At 32.4% G+C, this 23279-nt stretch overlaps 2 protein-coding genes across 4 annotated transcripts; both read left to right on the top strand.

Annotated features, from left to right (window-relative positions):
* The first annotated feature begins 11997 nt into the window (after positions 1-11997).
* LOC105791815 (pectin acetylesterase 7) lies at positions 11998-15959 on the top strand. 3 transcript variants are annotated; one of them, XM_012620051.1, is made up of 13 exons: positions 11998-12146; positions 13378-13505; positions 13614-13696; positions 13788-13917; positions 14005-14078; positions 14156-14242; positions 14361-14485; positions 14581-14641; positions 14774-14833; positions 14942-15019; positions 15146-15251; positions 15370-15521; positions 15603-15959. In XM_012620051.1, the coding sequence occupies exons 1-13, from the start codon at positions 12013-12015 to the stop codon at positions 15711-15713; spliced, it is 1329 nt and encodes a 442-aa protein (XP_012475505.1). In that variant the 5' UTR covers positions 11998-12012; the 3' UTR covers positions 15714-15959. The 3 variants fall into 3 exon arrangements, with proteins under 3 accessions (XP_012475505.1, XP_012475506.1, XP_012475508.1); XM_012620052.2 differs by having other exon boundaries at positions 12010-12146; positions 13373-13505; XM_012620054.1 differs by lacking the exon at positions 11998-12146 and adding an exon at positions 12342-12430 and having other exon boundaries at positions 13373-13505.
* A 2775-nt stretch (positions 15960-18734) lies between these two features.
* On the top strand, positions 18735-23124 carry LOC105791816 (uncharacterized). The gene is made up of 7 exons (XM_052635348.1): positions 18735-19638; positions 20100-20287; positions 20564-20640; positions 20755-20824; positions 21404-21513; positions 22349-22463; positions 22601-23124. Exons 3-7 carry the CDS (start codon positions 20577-20579, stop codon positions 22683-22685), a joined length of 444 nt encoding a protein of 147 aa, XP_052491308.1. The 5' UTR covers positions 18735-19638; positions 20100-20287; positions 20564-20576; the 3' UTR covers positions 22686-23124.
* The last annotated feature ends 155 nt before the right edge of the window (positions 23125-23279 follow it).

A 23279-nucleotide genomic window follows, 5' to 3' on the forward strand; every position in this document is an offset into this window, starting at 1 on the left:
TTTAGTATAATACTGTAATACTCTCGTAAATATTAGCAAATAATATTCGCTGATTCAATCATCGAAAAATAGCATTCTGAAACCATCGTTTCTAACTCTACTGACTTTCGAGTCGTTACATTATTTTCATATCTTTTCCCTAAAATTGCTCCTAATTCTTCTCTCACGTCACTCACTCCTTTTTCTTGGATTTTGTGTGTTTTTCTTTTCTTTCTTGGTTTTTCAATTATTTTATTTGTTTTGTTTGCTTCCTGTTAAACTTTCACCTTTTTTTATATTCTTTCATCGCCAAACTGCTACCTGTCGTAGCTTGTGCATTATTTCTTTTTCTTTATCTTTTTGTTGCTCAATCTTGGACAAGTGTGTTGTGAATCCTTCACTTGAAATCCTCTCAAGTATTTCAATTTTTGTCGGGTAAGAGATTGATAGTTATATCATTTTTATGGTACTTTTGGTTGTTAGGTTATCATTTGAAAGAAGTGAATTTTGGTTGATTTTTTATTATAATTATATCGGTGCACTTCTAGGAGAAAATCAAGGGGTGCTTGGTGATCCTCCAGCGATTTAGGCGACGTTAAGTTGCTCTTGTGTTCTAGAGTAAGTGTTCTCGTCGTTGTAGGGGCGTTTTTGTTGGAATATTCCATGTAGTTTTTAGTATAATCGTTATTAATTTGAGCGTATTAATTGACAGTTTTAGGTTTTAAAAGTATTGTGGGTGGATTTGCATAAAAAACAGTCAAGGTGTGTAACAAAAACACGAAAAATAGCAATAGGTGAAAGCCAAAAAACTACATAGTAAACACCACATGGTTGTGTGCAGGATCATGTGTGACACACGATCTGGGCTATTTGGGCCGTGTGGACCACATGAGCCTGTGTGAGGCTGTACAGGCCATACGGACTGACCATTTAAGTTGTGTAGCCCAAAATTCAGAATTTTTCCTCTAGGCCATAGACGCCATTTAGATCGATCGTAAGCCTTCTGCGGGGTCAGAATTTGATCAAATAATGCATAAAACATTAAATTCAAGCATCTGTTAGCATAAATTCTTATATTCATTTGTATAACTGAAACATCATATGATATGAGTAAACCGAAAAAAATGCTATGTATGTTTTGTATCTGTTATGTTATGCGTATTCAGAGTAGGAAGACGTGGGTTTGAGTGTATTGAAATGTATTTATCTTCATATTTAAAAATCGAATAAGGGTTATAAGTAATTAAAGGCATTATATAAAAAATATTAATAATTATAACAGAAAGTCAAATAGTCACTCATGTAATGATAAGACTTGTATTGCTCAAGTCTTTGTTCACATGGATGTTGAATTCATGGGTAACCTTTTCTCCTATCCCCAATAACAATAATAATAATAATGCAAAATGTTGATGCAATATCTTCCAACCAGTGAGATATTCTTAATGTTATATCTAATGTAAGTTTCATATCTCTATATAAACATGTTTCTACAAAAATACGAATGGACTACAACAACTTTTCTTTCTAGTCATATTAATTCTTCATCATACAAATATTTCCTTATATGCTTTAAGTTTGTATATACAATTAATTGAGCGATCGTTATAAAGGCATATTATACAAAATTTTCAGTTATGAAAAAATCAGCAAAAAAAATTTCGATTATATCATAAATTGCATGTAATGTCATGGAACTGCATTCAGTATAAGAAAAGTTACTTTCACTGTCTTTAAAAATAAATTAAAGATTCTGAATTCGAATTCTCAATCAATTGTCTTAAGCTTTGAATATGATGATTCCAAAGAAATTTCCCTCTAATGTGACATACTTGTGTAAACATGAAAAAGATCATTATAGGCTAGTACGCTATATCCTTCAGGTGAACTTGTTCCAATAAATGGCGGAGTCTAATAGAGGCCCAAAAGGGCCATGACCCTTCCAAGGTTTAATTTTTTGCAATTTAGCCATTTCTAGATATACTATGGCTCTCCCAAAAATATAAGTAGCCCCCAAGGTTTAAGATTTTTTCAATTTCCCAAAAATATTGCTTCTTTTGGATTGATTTTTTTTATATTTAAATCGACTTTCGTGTTGGAATATTGCTTCTTTTGAATCGATTGTTTATATCTTTAAATCGATTATCATGTTGGAATACTACTTATTTTGAATCAATTGTTATGGATGAATACTACTTCTTCTTCTTTTGAATTGATTGTTTATATGTTTGAATCGATTGTTATGGTGGAATATTGCTTCTTCTTCTTTTGAATCGATTGTTTGTATGTTTAAATCGATTGTTATGTTGGAATACTTCTTCTTTTGAATCGATTGTTATTGTGGAATATTGCTTCTTCTTATTTTGAATCGATTGTTTATATATTTAAATCGATTGTTATGTTGGATTATTTCTTCTATTGAATCGATTGTTTATATGTTTAAATCGATTATTATGTTAGAATACTTGCTTCTTTTGAATCAATTGTTATGGTGGAATATTGCTTTTTTTTTCTTTTGAATCGATTGTTTATATATTTAAATCGATTGTTATGTTGGAATATTACTTCTTTTGAATTGATTGTTTATATGTTCAAATCGATTGTTATGTAGCACGTCTAATTTTAGCTTGGCCCCCTCAAGGTTAACATCCTAGCTCCGCCACTAGATTCATCCTAAAAGAATAAGTTATCAACAAGTAATATATACCATATTAATAGCAAATATATCTAATAAACAATTATGTCTTTTACGTAAAAAAATTAACCTAGAGAGGCGAAAATCAAGTACCATCATAATGTGAAATTTATGTCAAATAAAAATTAGTAATAGTCATACCTTAATTAAAAAAGAAAATATGGTCGAAACATAAAAGTTTCTTACCAAATCTATACTATACCAATGTTTGTACAATGATAAATCAAACATCGGGATTAAGAACCATGATCCATTTTGAAATTGAATCTTTCAACATCCTACAGATGAAGTTGTACAGGTGAAAGATTAAGGTGAAAGGGGAATTGGACTTGTGGGACGACTTCGAAAGATTTTGAAGCGAAAAAATAGAGAATTATCGTGCTAATAACGTGTTATAAAATAAAAAGACAAAGTGTAAATAACAAAGAAAATGGGAGAGCAAAAGATAGAACGTATTTTATTGATTAATAGGAATAATCTAGAATGCTTCTCCAAAGTCTATATTTATAGACATAAGAAGTATAAATGAAATAGAACTTTACTTCTAATGACCATTAGAATTTAAAGTAAATCAAAACTTATCTTGCGCTTGATGGACATCCACTTAATAATGAAATATTTATAACATAATCCAACTTCTTTTCTTTTTCTTTTTATTTTATTTTATAAAGACAAGGCTTTTCAAATTTTAAATTATTAATGATTTTTAACTCATTTACAAGAATTTAATTTTAAACTCATATAAACTTAAATCAATTATACATTTTATCTTTATTTATTTATTTTGATTTGTGGGAATAAGAAGAATAGAATCACAAATAGATCACCCTCTATACTTATACTGACTTATATCTTCATGAAGCATTTTTAAAATCCCATTTGGTAGACTATTGAATATGAGGTCCTAGACTTGAATGCAGTCCCAAATTCATGAGGCCATAAGCCATAGCATTACCTTCCCTATAAAATGTAACACCCTATGCCCATCCCGATCGTCGAGCCCGAATATTAGGATGTCACACCGCCGTCGCTCATCACACACATTATAAAATGTCACATTAATAGGCAATCGTCCTCTTTATTAGCGTTCTTACAATTTTTTAAGTCACGCATATATTAATTATCATTAAAACATGCCAAACATACTTCAAACAAACTTATAATATCAATTAAACATGCATTAGAGCAACTTAGAAAAATTCCAAAACAAGTTACGCAGGTATCGATACTGAAATAAAGGTATCGATATTTCTCTTATATGGTATCAATACCAAAAACATCATTTTGTTTCTCTTCTAAAAATCAAACCCCAGAATTTATCAGTACCTTTATTAAAGTATCGATTATTTTACCCCGAATATTGATACTCGTGATAAGGTATCCATACTAAATTATGATTCTAACTTCCTACACATTTCAAAATCACAGAGGTATCATTTTTTTCAACACGAATATCAATACCCTTACTTCAGACCAGAAAAATGCAACATACATAAGCATAAAGATCACTCTAACTTGTATCAATTCATCCTGTTACTATCACATTATCAAATAAATGTCAAAATGACCATAATAATAGTTTCAACATCAAAAAACAGTCCGAGCAGTAATCAACGTAATATGAAATGAATCTCATAAAATTAGGAACAAATAATCTATGGAAGAATCCAAAACACATGGAAAATATCAGTTAAAGTCTAACACATTGCCTTATTCCCAAAAGATATCAAAATAAATGATAAACACCTACGAAAAGGGAAATGGACTTGCTTGGATCACCCCTTGGAACCACACCGCTCACATTGGCACAAAACTAATCTGCAATGGTTTAAGAATGGAGTGGGTGAGCTTAACAAGCTCAGTGGATGCCTAGAACAAATACTATACAAACATTTCATCAAGCATCAACGAAACAACCATATAGCACAACTCAACAGTTTCAACACTAGTGTCATATTATACTTACTCGTGCATTATTTTCTAGTTCTTTTACATGGTAACCATTTTCACTTTTAAGCATATATCACATTACACATATAATCACATAACATTTAAGCATATATCAGAATACTCATATAATCACATAACATTCAAGCATATATATCAACAATCATGTAATCACATAACATTCAAGAATATTCTCAATATTCAAAAACATGTTTATAGATAAATTGGCACTTGAGTTGTGAAACGTAAAAGTAGGCACTATCACCACTTATCAGATACACAGATCTCCAACACACCACATAGACTTATAAAGTCAAACATGTCCCAAAAGTGAAGCATAAAGCTAACACTTTCCAACACACCAAACATGTCCTGTTGAATGGAGCTTAACTCACATTCCCTTATCTCTCCAACATGTCCAAGGGCCTCAACGCCCAAATCATATAACATATAAGCGAGTACTCACAATCTTATGGCATGCCAACTATATCCAGCGGTTTCAAAAATCACAAGGCTCAAATATTTGTATTTAAAGACACATATTACTTACCAATTTTTGATTACTTTCACCACACATTTGCATCACTTTCACAATATTATCACTGTTACTTAGCATGTATCACATGCTTACACATATACTCTTTCACTACAATAATCATGAACATATAACACATATATATCATCTCATTTCGGTTCACAATTTCACAATACCGCAAGCACATATGTTACAAGATAAACATGGGTACAAGAAAGATTACACCCGGAATTTAGAATAAGGGTTTAGGCTACCATTAAATTCCTAAATAATGCATTGAATCATGTCCACAAGCAATTAATCTAAACACTCACCACTACGCTATGTTCAAAAATCAATTAGGAACTCACCACAAGCAATCAAAAACATAAGCCTAAGCTATGTTCCCATATAACCGAAACATTTAACATAACAATCTTTACATTCGAATATATTGGTCTATACTCAATCTTTTTGCCTAAAACCAATTCCGTACAACAATTCACACAATAATATATTCAAAAATCAACTAGGAACTCACCACAAGCAATCAAAAATATAAGCCTAAGCTATGTTCCCATATAACCGAAACATTTAACATAACAATCTTTACATTCGAATATATTGGTCTATACTCAATCTTTTTGCCTAAAACCAATTCCGTTCATCTTTTAATTCACCATAACTAATTCTTAACCTTTAAACTACACTAAAATACTTAGTTTATAGTATCGACTTTTTCAACATGTTAATGGCTATTTTTCTGAAAATTCATTAAACCGAAGAAATCCTTAATGATACTTCAAAATAAGTTTAGAAACCTCTTAATCATATCAAAACCTATTAATTACTACTTTGAAATCACATTTTTATTCAAAATCAAATTCACCATTAACAACTCTATTCTCGACTTTTATTTAAAACATGCGATTTAACGGTTGAAAAATCAATTTCAAAGGCCTAATAACATTAAAAACTAATAAGAAAGTGAATGGTTATTTTTTATGGAAGAATAAACGAGTTTTTTTATGAAAATCTGAAAAACCTACAAGTGAAGAAGATGAAGAAATTAATGGTATTTTATAATGTTTTCTTGAAGATTTATGGAGGTTTAATACTTGGAGAATGATGGAAATCAAAGTAATATAGTTTGAGAATCAAAAATCAATTGGAAGAGTAAGGCAGAGTAAGGGATGACAAAGCTTTGTGTTGGGGAAAAACCTGTTGTGAAAACAAAACTGGGAAGGGGGTTTTTAAGTTGGTTTTTAAAATTTGATCTAACTGCAACATAAATGCTTTAAATTTTGACCCCATTACAAATCAATCATTTTTTTCTAAAATTAAAGGTATTTAAAAATCATTTTCAAAAATTGATTTGATTTTCTAAAAACCACATTCGGAAACATTATCGATAAGCCATGTCACAAAATTCCGAACACTCTAAGGATAAAATTTCAAAAATACCCTTAAAACTCTTAGGCCATATTTTGGGGTGTTACATAAAATGCTCTACCTTCAGCTCCCAGTGCCAACGAAGGGTGTTCGTTCTTCTTCTAACTAGAGCATTTAGGCTTGACCTAAACTTTGCAACATAATCCCTCCGCCACTACAATATTTTCTATTTAGTAAACTCGTAGCTATAAGCTTAAATCACTCAATAACTCTGCATCAAACATAGGGCATGAACCCAAGTAGCTAAAGAAACTTTGAGCCCACTTCATGTCACAGTCCTTAATGACTCCCCCGTTGCCACAAAGTCATCCATTTACTAAATAGCTCCATTTGTGTTTAATTTCACCCAATAGACAAATTATTTCCATTTGAATATATCAAAATTATGATTTTTTACAAGGTTTTCAAAATTGAACTAGCGATCGAACCGGTCAAATGGTTTAACTAATAAGTTCAATTTTAATTGAAAAATTATTAAAAATCATAAAAATTAAAAGAAATAGAAAAAAATTGGTTCAATTAGTTTAACCATCGATTCAATTGATTTTTTAACATGATTTAGCTAATTCAAAGTTGGTTCAACCTTTTATCTAAACTAATATACTGACCAGTTCTCGATCCAATCAGTCTCATTCCAATTACAATACTTTTTAACACTTAAACCATTTTACCCTTTTACATTTTAAAATTACATTTATGATTGTTTACGATAAAGATTATGAAACCTCAAATTTATTAAAACCTAACTATAAATAAAAAGGTTTTTTATTTTATAAATTCTAGGAAAGTCAACGAGAAACTAACAAGTTAGGATAAGGAGTTAAATAATTTGAACCTTTGCTTGGTGTTGCTAGCTCCTCATTAGGCAATTATAATATCAAAGTTAAGTTGTATTAGAATTAGAACTACTCATAATCCTTTTTCACCTTTAAATAGGAAGATAAACGTGTTTTAGCATACACAAACCCATAAATTCTTGCTCAGACAATAATATCAATACCAACTAAGTTAAAACTTAATCGACAACTTTATTAATCCACAACTTTATATTTCAACCATGATATTTCCTTAAAATTCACCTTAAACAATTTCAGGTATAGCATAAATATATAACACATTTAATAAACCTAAAAATCATATATATAAACAAAGAAATATATAATAATAGATAAAATCATTTTCAACCATCCTCTTTTATTTTGCAACATCCTCTTTTATTGTACAAACATAAATTTCCTTTTAGATGTCTACAATAGAACATGTAATTTCATGAAAATACAGATGAGAATTAAAAAGAGTAAAACATAATCACTATTTAGGAACCAAAAGGAACACAACACACATAAATTAATATTTGATGTAGTAAGGGCAATTAAAGTAAAGAATTTGAGCGGTTGTAGCCGGAACTGTAAGCATATTCAACAAGAGCATCAAGTTCAGTGCCTTTTATGTATCCACTCTTATCTGTATCAATGTATTTCAGCGCAGAGGCTGCTTTATAACCGGGCATAAGAGCACCCAGGTACTCAAACGCTGCCTTGAGATCCTTTTTCTCCAATCGGATTTCATCACCAGACTTTTTGCCATATTTCTCGAATACCTCCTTTAATTTCTTCTTGTTATCCGATGATGATGATGAACCAAACCATGATTGCATATTTAATCTCTGGTTACTTGACTTCTTTTGATTGAATTGAACAAAAGACTCTCTTGGTGGTTGTGGAAACTATAGACTTTCTTGGTGATATAAGGGCTTGGGGGAAGCCATGGATTTATAAAGAGCTTGCCTTGGATTATTTCTTGGAATGAGATGTTTGCGTAGAGAATCTTACTTTCATCATCCACAGGAAACGATATCGGTGTAAATGCATGCAGAGAAAAGCATCTGATTCTCCACCATAAAAGTAAGAAAAACAAATGTTCAATGTCTCACTATTTTCTTTGGTTTATCTTGTTAGAGAATATATATGCCTCTATAAATCTCTCATTGATGTATATATGAGTTAACATCAAATGACATCAATTTAATTAAAATTTTAATAAAATTTAAAATTACAAATTTTTATTTATTAATTATTTTATTTAAAAATCGATACCGAGTTTAATAAGTATTGTTAGCTTCCACTCATTTTTCTTAGTCTTCTGAATTTTTTATTTATTCCTATAAAATAATATCTCATTCACCCAAAAAATAATATACTTTTTATAATCTAATATCATTTACACCTCGGTTGAATGAAATCAATATTCAGTTAAATCCATTATGCTTCATTTAAAATTGAATCTTAGTTTGGTTGACATTAATTATTATCGGGATAGGAAGACGTAGATTCTAGTATATTGAAACGTAGTTATCCTCATATTTAAAAATTGAATAAGAGTTATAAATAATTAAAGGCAATGAATAAAAATATTAATAATTATAACAGAAAGTCAAATATTCACTCATGTAATGATAAGTCTTTGTTGATGTGGAATGCCTTTTCTCCTATCCATAATAACAATAATAATAATGCAATGTTGATGCAGTATCTTCCAACCAATGAGATATTCTTAATGGTATATCTAATGTAAGTTCCAGATATCTATATAAATGTGTTTCTACAAAAATATGAATGGAGTACGGCAACTTTTCTTTCTAGCCATTTTAATATTTTATCATACAAATATTTCCTTGTATGCTTTAAGTTTATATATACAATTAATTGAGCAGTCTCTTATAAAGGCATATTATACAAAATTTTCAGCCACGAAAAATCAGCCAAAAAAATTTATTAGATTATATCATAAAGTGCATGTAATATTATGGTAATTGCGTTCAGTATAAGAAAAACTACTTTCACTGTCTTTGAAAATAAATTAAAGATTCTGAATTTGAATTCTCGATTAACTGTCCTAAGCTTTAAATAATAATCATTAATGATTTCAAAATAAAATTTATATTAAAAAGATATTATTTGTTGGGTAATAATCATTAAAAGTGTTGAGGGGGAAATCAACTTTTTTGAGAGAAGCCTTCAAAGTGTTATCTTTTAGGATGCTGATTCATACCGTCAACAATGGAAGATTTTGTCCTTGTGATGGGTTTTGTTCCCCAGTCTTCACGGAGAGCCATGTACGGTTCACGGAGGGACACCTCGGTTGGTTCACAGCTCTCCACAAAGATCGGGAGATAAAACTCCGCCACAAGAACAATACATCCCGCTGTTGACAGTCCGGATTAGCATCCCAAAAGACGACACTTTAAAAGTTTATTCTAAATATGCCGATTCTCCTATTAACAAAAAAATTATTAAAATAATATTTATATTAAAATTAATTAATATAAAACAAATACTGAAAAATGTTAAGAAGTTATAAATTAAATAAAATATTAATAAAATGGATAAAGTGAACTTTTTTCTTTCACCGGGATTTCAGTTTACTCCCCCGCAGATTCTCCCCTCCGGTTGAATTAGGAGTTGCAGTAAGTTGAGAATTTCAAGTGGAGTGCTATCCAAATGCATCTCCATTGAAAGCCAAATATTTAAAGTAAAAGATTCTACCATACTAAAGGTGTGGCAACATCCAAAGGACCCTTACTTTGCTTGCTATATGACTAGAAAGAGAAACGAATCAATCCCAAATTAATATACAAGAAAAGGAACAATATTACTTTACCATCCCTTGCTTTATAACTAGAAAGAGAAAGAATCAATGGAAGATGACCATTTATATTAAAAATTAAAGGATAGTATTTAGTACATTAGTAATGTATTTTTTATTTATTTTATAAGTAGTTTTAAATATTTATCATATGATTTTTTTTAAATTTACTATATTCATTTAGGACACTTGTCAATCTTTTGAACTTACTTATGAAGTCTAAAATTTCTACCAACAATGTACCAAATATTTTCTCAAAATTGAATGAGAACAAAATATAATTTTAGTTTTGTTATGCTTAAACTTAAATTCAGGATTCACTTTCTATAATTTAATAATTTTATTTTATAATATTATTACTCGAAGTAGTTAGTACAATTAATTTGTTTTTTAAAGAAAATACATTTTCAAGTCATTGTAATGACATGATATTTTTTTGTGTTGTAAGGATGTTAATTTTAAAAAACTTATACCAACATTTTTATTTTTTAACAATTAATAATATTTAACTAAAAGTAAAAGTAGAGGATGAAATAGTTATAAAAAGTTCAAAACTAGAAAATTTTCTTTTTGGTAACATTTACCAAAAATAAATAGCACCCTTCACGAGGAAGCTCCAGCAACAACGTTTCCTCATTCGTACCCCTCCGGGCCAACTACGTAATCCGCCACCCTATTCTTCTCTGGAGCAACATGACAAATATTAACCTGCCATTCCCAGCCCAACAGCCGTCGAATATGTCGCACCATGAATTTAGCCATTAACTGATGGTAGCGGTTGACATGCATTTACTACGGTTACGATGGATTTCACTTAGATAATTAATGCGGGTGCATTCAGATTTTTAAAATTTCCTGTGTGTGACAGCCCAGGCCAACCAATTGCGGTCTTGCATTCCTGATTGCTGCTTCTGTCTCCAATATGTTATGAAGGATTGGCTTGTTTTTGCATATTTAACTCTCTTCTGTATATATAAAAGAAAAAATACAAAATTAATTTTTCAACATTTAATTATCCCTTTTTTTTTCTTTTACTTTATTTCAAGGGGAAAAAGGCAATACTTCTGTAGGAAGCAATTGATGAATTTATTTCAAGACTTAAAAGTAATAATTTTATAAGGACACGTGTCTATAATAACATACGTCCTGGCACTGTAGACGTGCTAGCTTTAAAAATTGTAAATATTTGTTCAGGGTCTTAGTTATAGTCTATTTTGTACTCTATGTAAACATTTTTTCTATGCAAACACTTTGCTAATTAATAATTAAAGATAATAATGTTATTAATTATTAGTATATGGTTCCTGTGGGTTGATTTAAGATTTTAACTCAACTTATTCCATTCAAAGTATTTGTCTGTTTAGTCACATGTACATGTCAATTTCATATTTATTAATTTATTTAAAGCCACCAGTCAAATTCGAATTAATTTAATAAATCATTTGAAAAATAATAATATCCATAATTAATAAAAATAAATAGTTATTTATTAATAAATTTATTTTTTTAAAAACACTTTCTTACAGTAAATAAAGTGTGAGATTAAAAGGTCGTTTTATTAAATATTAAAATGAGTTTGGGGTTATTAAAAATTACTTTTTGGCAAGCCCAAGCAAGCAAACAAAGGATAATTTGTACTGGTTGAGCTGTAATGAGTGGTGTTCATAATCCCTGGTTTTATGTTTAAAAAGAAAATGAAAAACTAAAAAGTGGAGCGCACCGACAACTGAACTGTGGATTTGATTTGACTTCTGTCTGCTTAGTTGGCACGCGTTACCGAATGAGGACTATAAATGAAAAGAGATCAGCGGTGGCTAAGCCTCACCCGATCCAAACAAAGCATTATACTCGTACAAAGAAGAAACTAGTTGTAGGCAGCTATTATATCGTTTCTCCTTTCTCCCTTCTCTTAAGGTAAGCTTTCATCTTAAGTACAAAAAGAAACGAAAGTGGTCTTACCATTCTGTGCCTCTGCCTGAGTTTTTATAGCTTTTCTGTATTTACTGTTATTACTATCTTTCCTAGTTCGGAAAGCGTTTTCTTTTACTTTATTGATGAAGTAATCTCAGGATGAAGACAATAAGAGATTGTGTTTTTTAACACTCGTAGTTTTCAGTTCTTTCTGCTCCGGCGATTTACGAGCGGTGCTGTTAGCTCTCCTCCCATTCTAAGGGATCGATTATTGAATTTAGAAGAGAGTAAGATGAGACACATGATGCGATCTTCTTGCCATGTGTGACCTTTGTCGGATACTTTATTTTTGGGAGGTTCATGACGTTTGTCGGATAGTATTAGTTAAAATAATAATAATAATAATAATAATGATAATCACGATAATTGTAATTTTAGTTGACGAGATTTAAGATCTCAGCTAGGATTATTTTATGGGCCGGCCAGGCCTGCTTTTATTCTCACTGCTCTCTTTATTTATATGTGGCAATATTTAGGTTATTAATGAAGTGAATTAGGTGTGAGTTACATTGTCTCTTTTGAGTACAATTAATCTACATAATATTGCTATATGGCCTATGGGTTGTCGTTATGGGTATCGGTGTGAAATTTATATTCTTGGCTAATTGCATTTATTTTAATATTTATGTTTGTCTGCCGGTATATGTTTTAGGCTGTAATAAAAGTATATTGCTTTGATTATCGTATATGTGGGAATCGGTGTGAATTTTATAATTTGACCATTCATCGTCTTTTATGTTTGTCCGGCAGTGCTGTTTGTTTTCAAATTAACCTAAATGTTATTGTCAGAATATTACCATGACCACCCATCTAAACATACCAATCACTTCATGCTTCTTTGGTTTGATTGTGACGGATTAAAAAAAGTGATATTAATCATTATTTGTGGGTAGATGATAGCCAATTAGATAATTACTGAACATGAAATTAATTACCGATAATTATGAGACCAAGTTACTGTTAGCAGCACGAGTTGATTATGTGCGGTGCTTGGTGTTAATAGTACTTTATTTCTTGTTGAATAATGATGTTGGACATGTTCATGGGTTTTATATAAGCCTTTGTAAGCATAGCAGTAGCAGTAGTAATATTTTTATACGTATTACTATAATTTGCTTATTTCTTTATTTTCTATAATCACACTGACTTTAAATTAATAAATACTGCAGAGCAGAATGATTATTGGAAGGTTACGCCAATGGTTAAGTCTACTGGTCTGTGTGCTTGCTGTTATACTACTCAAATCTGAAGGCGCTAGTGTAGGGATTACTTATCTGCAGGATGCCGTAGCGAAAGGAGCTGGTAGGGATTTGTTTTTCTTCTTATCTATGTTTTATTATATGTTTATGTATATCATATATTTAAGGCACTCTTTTTTTTCTTTTTTTTGGTTTGGGTGGTGGTGTGTAGTTTGTTTGGATGGGAGTCCACCAGCTTACCATTTTGACAAGGGCTCTGGCGCTGGAGTTGATAATTGGATTGTTCACATGGAGGTTAGTCCATTGGCTTTTGCCTTGCTTGTGCTGTGTTTTACTTATATTATATTTGTAATTGTTGTTAAGAATGTGTTTTGCTTGCATGAAGGGTGGAGGATGGTGTGAAGATGTGCCGACTTGCCTCTCTCGTAAGAACACCGATTTAGGGTCATCAAAGCAAATGGTGAAGCAATTTGGCTTCTCTGGACTCTTGAGCGGCCAGCAAAAATCCAATCCAGGTAGCTAAGCTTCGAAATTTCACAATATTTCCCCCTGCCTCAGCTTTAGCTCCACTATTAACGGTTACTTTCTATCTGAACATATAGATTTCTACAATTGGAATCGAATTAAGGTTAGGTACTGCGATGGATCATCGTTCACCGGGGATGCTGTCGATCGAGTAAGTTGCTTGAATTGTTTTTACTATCGAGAAATTAAGCATATACATAAATTAACACATAATGGTTCTGTGATCAGGCTAATAATCTCTTTTTCAAAGGAAACAGCATATGGGAATTTATCATTGCTGATCTACTAGCAAAAGGAATGAGAAATGCTAAAAATGTAAGACGTAGCTTGGCTTGTTTAATATTTTGTAATTCCTTCGGTAACCTTTTTCCCTACTTGCTCATAACTTGTTGGAATCTGTTTATATGTATATATATATACACAAAAAAAATAGGCTATTCTTTCTGGCTGTTCCGCTGGTGGATTGGCTTCGATATTGCACTGTGACAGGTTTCGAGCTCTCCTTCCCGCTTCTACTAAAGTAAAGTGCATTTCAGATGCTGGCTTCTTCCTCCATGCGTGAGTTCACAGACCTGGACCTTATTTATTACACATATGTGTGTTTGGGTTTTCTCTCATTTAACATTGGATAAATCTTAATGTATATCTGGCAGGCAAGATGTCTCGGGAGGGAAGCACATAGAAGAATTCTATGGCAAAGTGGCTAGACTACACGTATTGTCTCTATCGATTCTTTACTTGAACTATATTGAAAATTTTTTTTTAATATATATATGATTGTGATCTGCTCCATAAGAATAATCTGTCACTAAACATGTTCATTAACAAGCAGCATGTGTTATGCAGGGATCCGTTAAGAATTTGCCAGCGTCTTGCACTTCAAGAATGGGAGCCAGACCAGAGTTGGTATGTGTGGCTATTTTTTTTATGACAAATCATAGTCCCTTCCTAATTAATTACTCTTGTGCATGTCTTCTTCATTAACTTGCCAGTTTATTCTCTGCAAAATTGCAGTGTTTCTTCCCACAGTACGTGGTGCAGACTATGCAAACACCAATCTTCTTCGTAAATTCAGCTTATGACTCCTGGCAGGTCCGTTCTCAAGCCGATTGAATACAATATCACCGTGCATTTGCTTTTATCTTCTCTGCAATTACAATTCATTATATGAAGAATATCTTTGAATATAATGATCTCTATATGTTAAACTTTGATCAGATTAAGAACATTTTGGCTCCCAGTGCTGCTGACAAAAGTAAGGCGTGGAAAAGCTGCAAGCTTGACTTGAAGAAGTGTACAGCAGCGCAGCTCAAAACCATCCAAGGTAACAATGCTTCTTCAACCTATACAGATATATGTGTATATATGTATCATTGCCTGATCTGCTTAATGAAAGAATGGACGAAGTAAAGTAATGGTTATGTGAATGATGATTGATGCAGATTTCAGGACGCAATTCTTAAGTGCCCTGAACAGAGCCGGGGTGGTCAACTCTCCATCTAAAGGAATGTTCATAGATTCGTGCTATGCCCACTGTCAAGTAGGAAAGCAGATACAATGGTCAAGCGATAGTTCTCCGGTAGTAAGCAACATGGTAAGAGAGACTCCCAAATATTTCTTCTCTTAAAATCTTATGAGTTGGTTGGTGATTTTTGTACCGAATACATGCATGCAGAAAATTGCCAAGGCTGTTGGAGACTGGTATTATGAGCGGAGCCCCATCAAAAAGCTTGACTGCCCTTATCCTTGCAACCCTACCTGCCCAAAAGTTGACTCTGATTCATAAATCCTATACATATAATTATGGACTACAGTTTATTTATTAGATGGATATTAGTCCATTGTTTATGTCTATTTATCCATCTATGAATCTCTCTTGTTGTTTTATTTTAATAAAGAAGCGTATGATCTTGGAAACAAATAAAGTTGCTTGAGCTTGTATCGTTACCACTAGATTGTAGTGGTATTTTTATTTATGAGATGTTTCCGTAATTTTCAATTCCAGTGAATAAGTTAATTAAGATTTTGTCAAGTCCAATTTGCTTAAAGATTTGCATATCTATTACATAATTAAAAATATGATGCATAATGGTAGTTTGCTTTTGAGCACCTTTTTTTCCTTTTTGTTCTGGGCGAGTGGGTTAGTGCTTAATTTCAATTTTGTTTCTGGTCAAGGGAGAAAGAGATGGCCGGGCTCGATATTGTTGATGCAGAGGAGTCACCATGACAGATTCCTATTGAGGAGGGTGGATCCGGTTACTGCTATGATCTCTGCTTAGTGGGTTGTTGGTTTTTTTTTTTATTATTACAAATGTTGTTCAGTTTATGAGCAACACATTTACAAATCTTTAGCATCCATTGAGAAGGGTGGCAATATCAAATCTGGGTGAAAATATCATATCCGGGTGAAAAGAGGTTTCTTTTCAGGATTTTTACAAGGTGGATTTGAAGGGGATGATTGATGGTGGTCCTTGGATGTTTAACAATCTCTTGATGATCTACAGCCGTCTCTCTAAAGGGGATGACCCTTTACAAGTCCATGATTTGCTGATCGATTTTCTGTCGGAGTCAATGGCAAAACAATTTGAGAATTTTTTGGGTACATTTGTCTATTATGATCCAAAATCTATTATGCAAGGGATTAAAGGTTTTATGAGAACAAGTGTTTGTTTAGATGTTAGGATCCCTTTGAAGTATCATAAGAAGATTCACTTGACTCTAGATTGGTGGGTATATGCGTGTTTTATGTATGAAAGTTTATCATGATTTTGCTTTTTGTATGGAAGGTTGGGTCATAGTGAGACTTTCTAATTGTTACGAAATGGTGGTTTTTCAACAACCTCAATGTAGGTGGCGACTACTAGCAAATCTAATTGTTAAAATAAATTTCGATACAGCCTATGATAAGAACAGGCAAAAGTCGGTGTTAGGAATACCAATTTAGAACCATGAAGGTCTAGTTATGGGAGCGTGCACTATTAAGAATGATTTTGTACCTGATTCGTTGTTTGTTAAGGCTAGAGCTGCAATCCATAGTCTTCGATTTGCTAGAGACATGGGTTTTTCGTGTGTTGAGCTGGAAGGAGATGCTCGGTCCATTATCCGAAAATTGTCCGGGTCAGATCGAGTATTGGGGTTGATCATTGCAGATGGGAAAGCTTTATCTGGATTCCTTCAACGGTGTCAGTTCACTTTCATCCCAAGAGAAGGAAATCAAGTAGCTCATTGCCAGGCAAAACATGGATTCACGTTGGATAGCGAAAATTTCTGGATAGAGGATGTACTTGCTCAGGCAAGAGGGGTTATGGAGTCCCACCGGTGGTGGGTTGATCTATCGAACTGAGTAGGGATGGTGCTAAATGTATTGGAGGAGGGGCTAGACCTTATTATAAATTGCTTCCTTCATGGGTTTTCTGAGAGTATTTCTCAGTTTCATTTTGATGGTCTCCGAGTTTCTATTGCTAGCTACCATTTTGTTTCCTACACTTTTTTCAACTTGTTAGTTTTGTGTTGGGGCTGTGAAAAGTTTCCTTAGCACTTGGTTTTGATGCCAACTGTTTTACAACTGGTTGTTTTGCAATATGGATTTGTCTTTTCAACTTTAATAAATGGTAGTCCACATTTTTCTAAAAAATTGAATCATTTCCTTAAAAGAATGCATCATTAAGAAAAGACTCCCCACAAATTGGTATTTCAACTATACCATTTTTTCATATCTTACTACCTAAATTACATTTTCCTAAATTCGATCAAACATTAATTAAACTATTAAGTCTATTTAAAAAACAAATTTAACCAACAAATTGGTACCTAAATTATATTTTTCTCATTTTGACACCTAAATATTTTTTTGTCATAAATGATACCTAGACTACTTTTTTTCCAAATTGGTAAGTCTATTAACCTAATAGTTAAGTTTATTTTAAAAGATAATTGGCACATGGAAAAAAGACAAACAAATATTATTTTATCTTACATATATATGTTGTTCTTGTTTTGTTTTTTTTTTTTTCATTCTTTATAGTTAGATGGATGGTTGAACCGATCACACTACTAGTTTTCGATTTAATCAGTTCATTTGGTTTGATCAAATAAAATATTAAAAATTTTATAAAATAAAAAATAATTAAAATAGAGAAAATCGATTCAATCAATTTGTATCAATTCAACCCTTATCTTGGAATTGGTATCCTAATTGATTCTTGATCCAACCGACTGATTTGGTCTAGTTCTGAAAACATTAGTTTTTATTGAAGAAATAACTTTTTCGATCATATTAAGTCGAGCAAGCAAGTGGTAAAGTTCGAAAACACAATTAATCATCAGCATCTCGACTTTAGGAGGGCGAATTTTGAGAATTAATAGTATTACCAATATTATAGAGGAAGAAGAAATGAAAAATTAAAAAATAATTATGTATCAAGTGGTTTAATTTAAGCTTACTAAAATTCCCTTTTAAATATAATCAATCCATCCAATAACCAGAGATCTCATCATTATAAATGGAGCCATTATGAAACAAAACAATTTTTTCTTTCAATTACGAATCTGAAATTCTCTGACTTTCACGTAAGTGTTCCGAATTAATATATATAGCATTGGAGTAAGGGTGATTAGTATTCCAACTTCTCCATTTCTTTTAAATTGGTATTGATATTTAAATTTTTTTACGTCAATTAAATTGGTACTTGAGTCTATGCAGGACATGTGACACTTTGAAATGAAGATACATGGCAATGATGATGTCATAATGACATCAATTGAAAATTTTAAAATATTTCAACTTTTCTCCCCCTTTCCACTTTCGATTCTTATTCTGTAATGGCCACCTTTCTTTTGTTTTTTCTTTTCTTTTCCTTCGATAAACTCGCTATCGTCGCTGCCGTCTGAGCTCCAGTCAGACACCATCAAAACACTCCTCTCACCACCTCTCTTAAAATCGTTGGTTAGTTTACCAAGAATCCGACCCAAATTTGATGAAACAAAGGCCAAGGCTTTGATCTATTTCTTTCTCTGATCTCCCTTTTACATCGTCAGATCACCACCGGTCTCTGGTATGTGGTACATCATGCCATGGTTTGCCTTGCCACTGTTGGGATCACCGAACGGAGATTCAAAGTTCCGCCATCGTCGTTGCTACTGCTGCTAATTTGTGGCTTTTTATTGTTATTATTCTTTTCCCTTTTATTTTTCTGTTTTATTATTATACTTTTGTTTATTTTTTGAGGGGTATAATTCGATGAACACTTTATCTGTTATATTTAATTGTTTTGGTTTATCATCCCCCCTTGATGACATCTTGCTTAACATGTTTGTTAGTGGATTCTAGAGAATCTGAATGTTGAAGAAACCCTTTCTTGTTTTTTGGAAACACTTAAATAATTTCAATCATTTGAAATTGGGTTCAAATTTTTCGGTAATTGAGTTTTTTTAAGCTCGATTTCACGGAGTAAACTAGGGATTTTAAAATATTCAAATTCGAATCAACCTTAATCTGAAAGAAAACCTTAATTAAAAACCCCAAATCAGCTCAACTCCGGTGCTATTTTCAGGCAGAAAAAGAGGCCAACCGCCGGCGATGACGAAAGCAACAACTTGGGTTGAGGGGATTGAGACGATGTACGAACATTCGAAAAATTTGGGGGGGTTGACGGGAGAAAGATGTAGAAGAAGACCCAGGCGATCAATCAAATTAACGCAATTCATGTTAGGTACTAATATAGTGGTCGGACAAAAAGTATAGCTATCTTGAGACAAAAAAAAAAAAACCATAAATATGAATGTAAAGAAAGTGAAGGGATACTAATATTAGAGTAATTAGGAGGTTGGGTTTCTTCTAGAAATCGACATTGTACAAAACCATCTAATTGGATAAGATACACATATTACTAAATACTTTTTCTCGAGGAAAAAAAACTTGTTTTTATATTATGTACCAACTCTTAAATGTAGCATTTAAAATAGGGTTACCAAATCGGTAATCTTTCTTTCTAATTTTTTTTTTATCTGTATCGATTTTGAAATTTAATTTGTTTTTCAAATTTGATGATATGTATTCTGAAATTGTATCTCGGAGTGTCAAGTTTGAGAAGGGGAAAAAATTCAAAGGCGAAATTTAAAAAAATGGCCAATTTAAAGTACTCAATATGGGTTTATCCCTTTAAAATATCAGGGCCCAACTGCAAGAGCAAAGGTAGCGAAAGCCGATGAGAAAACCCCCAAATCAGAAGGGGCAACTGAAACTGAAAGCATCGCTCATTTTTACGTTGTTCAGACTTTGGGTTGACGCCTTCTGTGAGAGGGATTCTTTCTTCCAGTTTCTTGCTAGGAATCACAGCACTTGTTCCAGTTTTATAAGAAGTAAGCACTTTGTCTTTCTCTTCCTTCCTCACTCATACCCCATTTCTTATCTTTCTTCTTCATTTCATATCTCCTTTTTCTGGGAATTGTTTCCTTAACTCTTCAAATTGTTATTATTTTTGAAAGAAAAAGTAAAAAAGAAGTATGCTTTTAGGAGAAGCATCAGCTGAACTAGTTAAGCTTGGTTAATCCTTCTTCAAATCATGGTTTAATTTGTTTGAAACCAATTTGCAATTTCTGGCATAAACTGTTGTTGTATTGCTAATTGCTGTTCAGGTTAAGGTGTGCAATGGATTGGGCTTTTGTGCAAAAATCTTGGGAGAAATGGGCTTCCTCCAATATTGGTTCTTCTGGTAATCTATCTCATTCTTTTCATTATACCCTTTTCTACCTCTTAATATGCGACTGGGGATTACATTGCAAATTGCAAGCTGTAACTGCAAATCTTGCTTGTTCCAAAATTGCAGGTCAGCCATTGAAGGCTGCTTTGCTGATTAACTATGACCCACTCAGGCCTTCTCGGCTGTTGTCTACTATGTAAGATACATTTCATCTCTTTAATCTGAATTTTTTATTTTTCTTCTATTGCTTTAATTCTATGATTTGATGCTTCTGTCATCTCATCTACCATGCCTATTTCATAGTCAGTAATTGTGTTAATCCCTTTGTTTTCATAACCTTAATATTCCAAACAATGATGCTGGCTGCCTTTGTCGCTTTATGTTCTGTTAATATCTTTGCAAATTTAATTATTTAGACATGGACACCTAATAAGGTAGATTTTTACCATCCATGTATCAATGTCACAAGCTGTGGACCATAATCTAATTTAAGTTGATTTCTTTCTACTTCTTGGTTACTGTCAAGACAAATGCATTTTGAAGTTATTCCATTGTTTTCTATGTAGCTGGTTTATTTTCTTACATTTTTAGGTACAAGAATGGTTCGCTCTCTAGACATTTCAAGTGACAAAGAAAGAAAACTCTCATATATATATAATTTAATATGTCAAAAAAGAAATTCTTTACACTTTTCATGCTTCGATGCTGCTATGTTCATCATCACCCAAGATATTTATTTTGTTTGGAGGACTGTGTATGATGATTTGCCTGACAGAGCCGAACAGGAAGGAATAAAGATCAGCCCAATTGAGTTGAGTCAATTTGTCAATTTCATCAAGCGCAATAAACTGCAGAAAGAGACTTTCATGATTGGGAATAACCAGTGTAAATTTTGCTTTACCCTACCTTTCTGTCTTTAATTTATTTTTTTCTTTGAATTTCTTAAAAGTTTTAGTATGAATGGAATCTCTCTTCTTCTTCTTTCTAAAATTGTTGTGTAACTCACCTTTGAAAGAACTACAACTTTGTGCATGTGCAGAGGAAATATTTTGCTCCTAGGACTATAAATCCAGTGGTAGAGCATAGATTCATGGGACACCTTTTCTGTATTGATAATGCATCAAAATAAATTATTTGATTAATGAAATTTTTAGTTTGGTTCATTGGGAAAGTTGCATGCCATGTATCTTCTTTTTAGTAGCTTGTTGAGTGCTTACGTTTCAAACATTTCCTAGGGAAGAATGTCTAGAATTTTTCATTTTCTTTTGGCATGTGGATCTCTCTTGTTGATTTGGAAAGGGGGTTGCTTCTTTGCTTCTGTTATATATTTTTGTGTTGCATTAATAGCCAGGCTTTCAACAGGTAACTAACTTGTTTTAGGCTTGCTAATGTCACAAATTTGGTTTTCGATCAATATGAGCTCTAGTCCCTAGATTACTCATTTAAAATTTAGCATGTAAAGGAGGAAGCAAAAACCAGCCAAACATGATAAAAATGGTCAAATTCTGCACTAGTGATTTGGTTTGTGATGTTGGAAACGTCTGCTGGCAAATTGTTGCTTATATTATTTAGACATGTACACCAATGGCTTTCATGTCTGGTTTTATTAGTAAGTCTTCTTTTTTTTCCCCAATAAATACACATGTGGACATTAAATTTTCTTTTTTTGGGGGGGATGAAAATGGATATTAAAGTTTTGAAGCTGATAAATGGATGACAGACATGGTTACATCAATTCATGAAAATTGGTTCTGTGCGAGGAGCCTGAACACGTCAAAATCTGCTGGGGAAGGTGCCATTGTGATGCAGGCATCAGTATTTCTGTTGGTTGCGCTGTAAGTTTGTTCTTCTTCACATGTCAACACTAAGCAAATTGTGATTTGCTTTGCATGATGTGAGAGCACTTGAGTACATACAGAAATGTATATGTGTGGAGTGGGATTTTAGTTGTTAAGGCATCTATTTTTGTCAGGTATGATGGGTCAATTGGCTTAGCATCTCGTGCTATGGCATCTGTGGATCAACTTGTTTGGCAGCTGAATCGAAAGAACCTTTAAGCCTGGCTTCCACATAAAAAAAAAAAAAAAAATGGATTATTGTAAGTTTCGGTGCTAAAAGGTTGGGCTGCCTCTGTGCTATATCTGACTCTATCTATTTATTTATCTAAGTGGCATTGTTTAGCTTTGGTAATGAGAAATGACAAGGGACAAATGTCAGAAACGGACTAATTGTTGGAAGCAAGTTGCAGAGATCGTTGTGTCAGACTCCAGTTGCAACATCTGATCGTATAACCGATAATGCAAAATGAGAAAGAGAATCGGAGTTACATGAAATTAAAGGGATGGGTTGTAATGTCGTGACGAGTAATGGAATTCTAGTTTGCAGTACCTTAACCTTTTCTATCTATCTATATTATTCTCTAATACGACCAAGATATTAACTGGTGGTATCACCAAGCTTTTTCCTTCATTATTAATTGGTTTGGCACATTTGTCATCTGAATGCTTGATACATTCATTAATTGGAGCCTGGTTGTGTCGTATGATATTGGAAGGCATCCATATGGTAATGTTAATATATGAATGGGGCAAAACCCAATCTTGAAGGACAACGTGCCATCTGCATCTGCATCAAATTTGTTAAATAATCTG

This window comes from Gossypium raimondii, chromosome 8 (assembly GCF_025698545.1).
Source record: "Gossypium raimondii isolate GPD5lz chromosome 8, ASM2569854v1, whole genome shotgun sequence".
NCBI classification, from domain to species: Eukaryota; Viridiplantae; Streptophyta; class Magnoliopsida; order Malvales; family Malvaceae; genus Gossypium; species Gossypium raimondii.

Coding starts and splice junctions, on each gene's coding strand:
- LOC105791815 (XM_012620051.1), top strand. CDS start 12,013: ATGAGGACTATAAATGAAAAGAGATCAGCGGTGGCTAAGCCTCACCCG. Junction 14,834..14,941: donor TGGGAGCCAGACCAGAGTTG/GTATGTGTGGCT, acceptor GCAAAATTGCAG/TGTTTCTTCCCACAGTACGT. Junction 15,020..15,145: donor CAGCTTATGACTCCTGGCAG/GTCCGTTCTCAA, acceptor AACTTTGATCAG/ATTAAGAACATTTTGGCTCC.
- LOC105791816 (XM_052635348.1), top strand. CDS start 20,577: ATGGATTGGGCTTTTGTGCAAAAATCTTGGGAGAAATGGGCTTCCTCC. Junction 20,825..21,403: donor TCTCGGCTGTTGTCTACTAT/GTAAGATACATT, acceptor TTTGCCTGACAG/AGCCGAACAGGAAGGAATAA. Junction 21,514..22,348: donor CATGATTGGGAATAACCAGT/GTAAATTTTGCT, acceptor AATGGATGACAG/ACATGGTTACATCAATTCAT.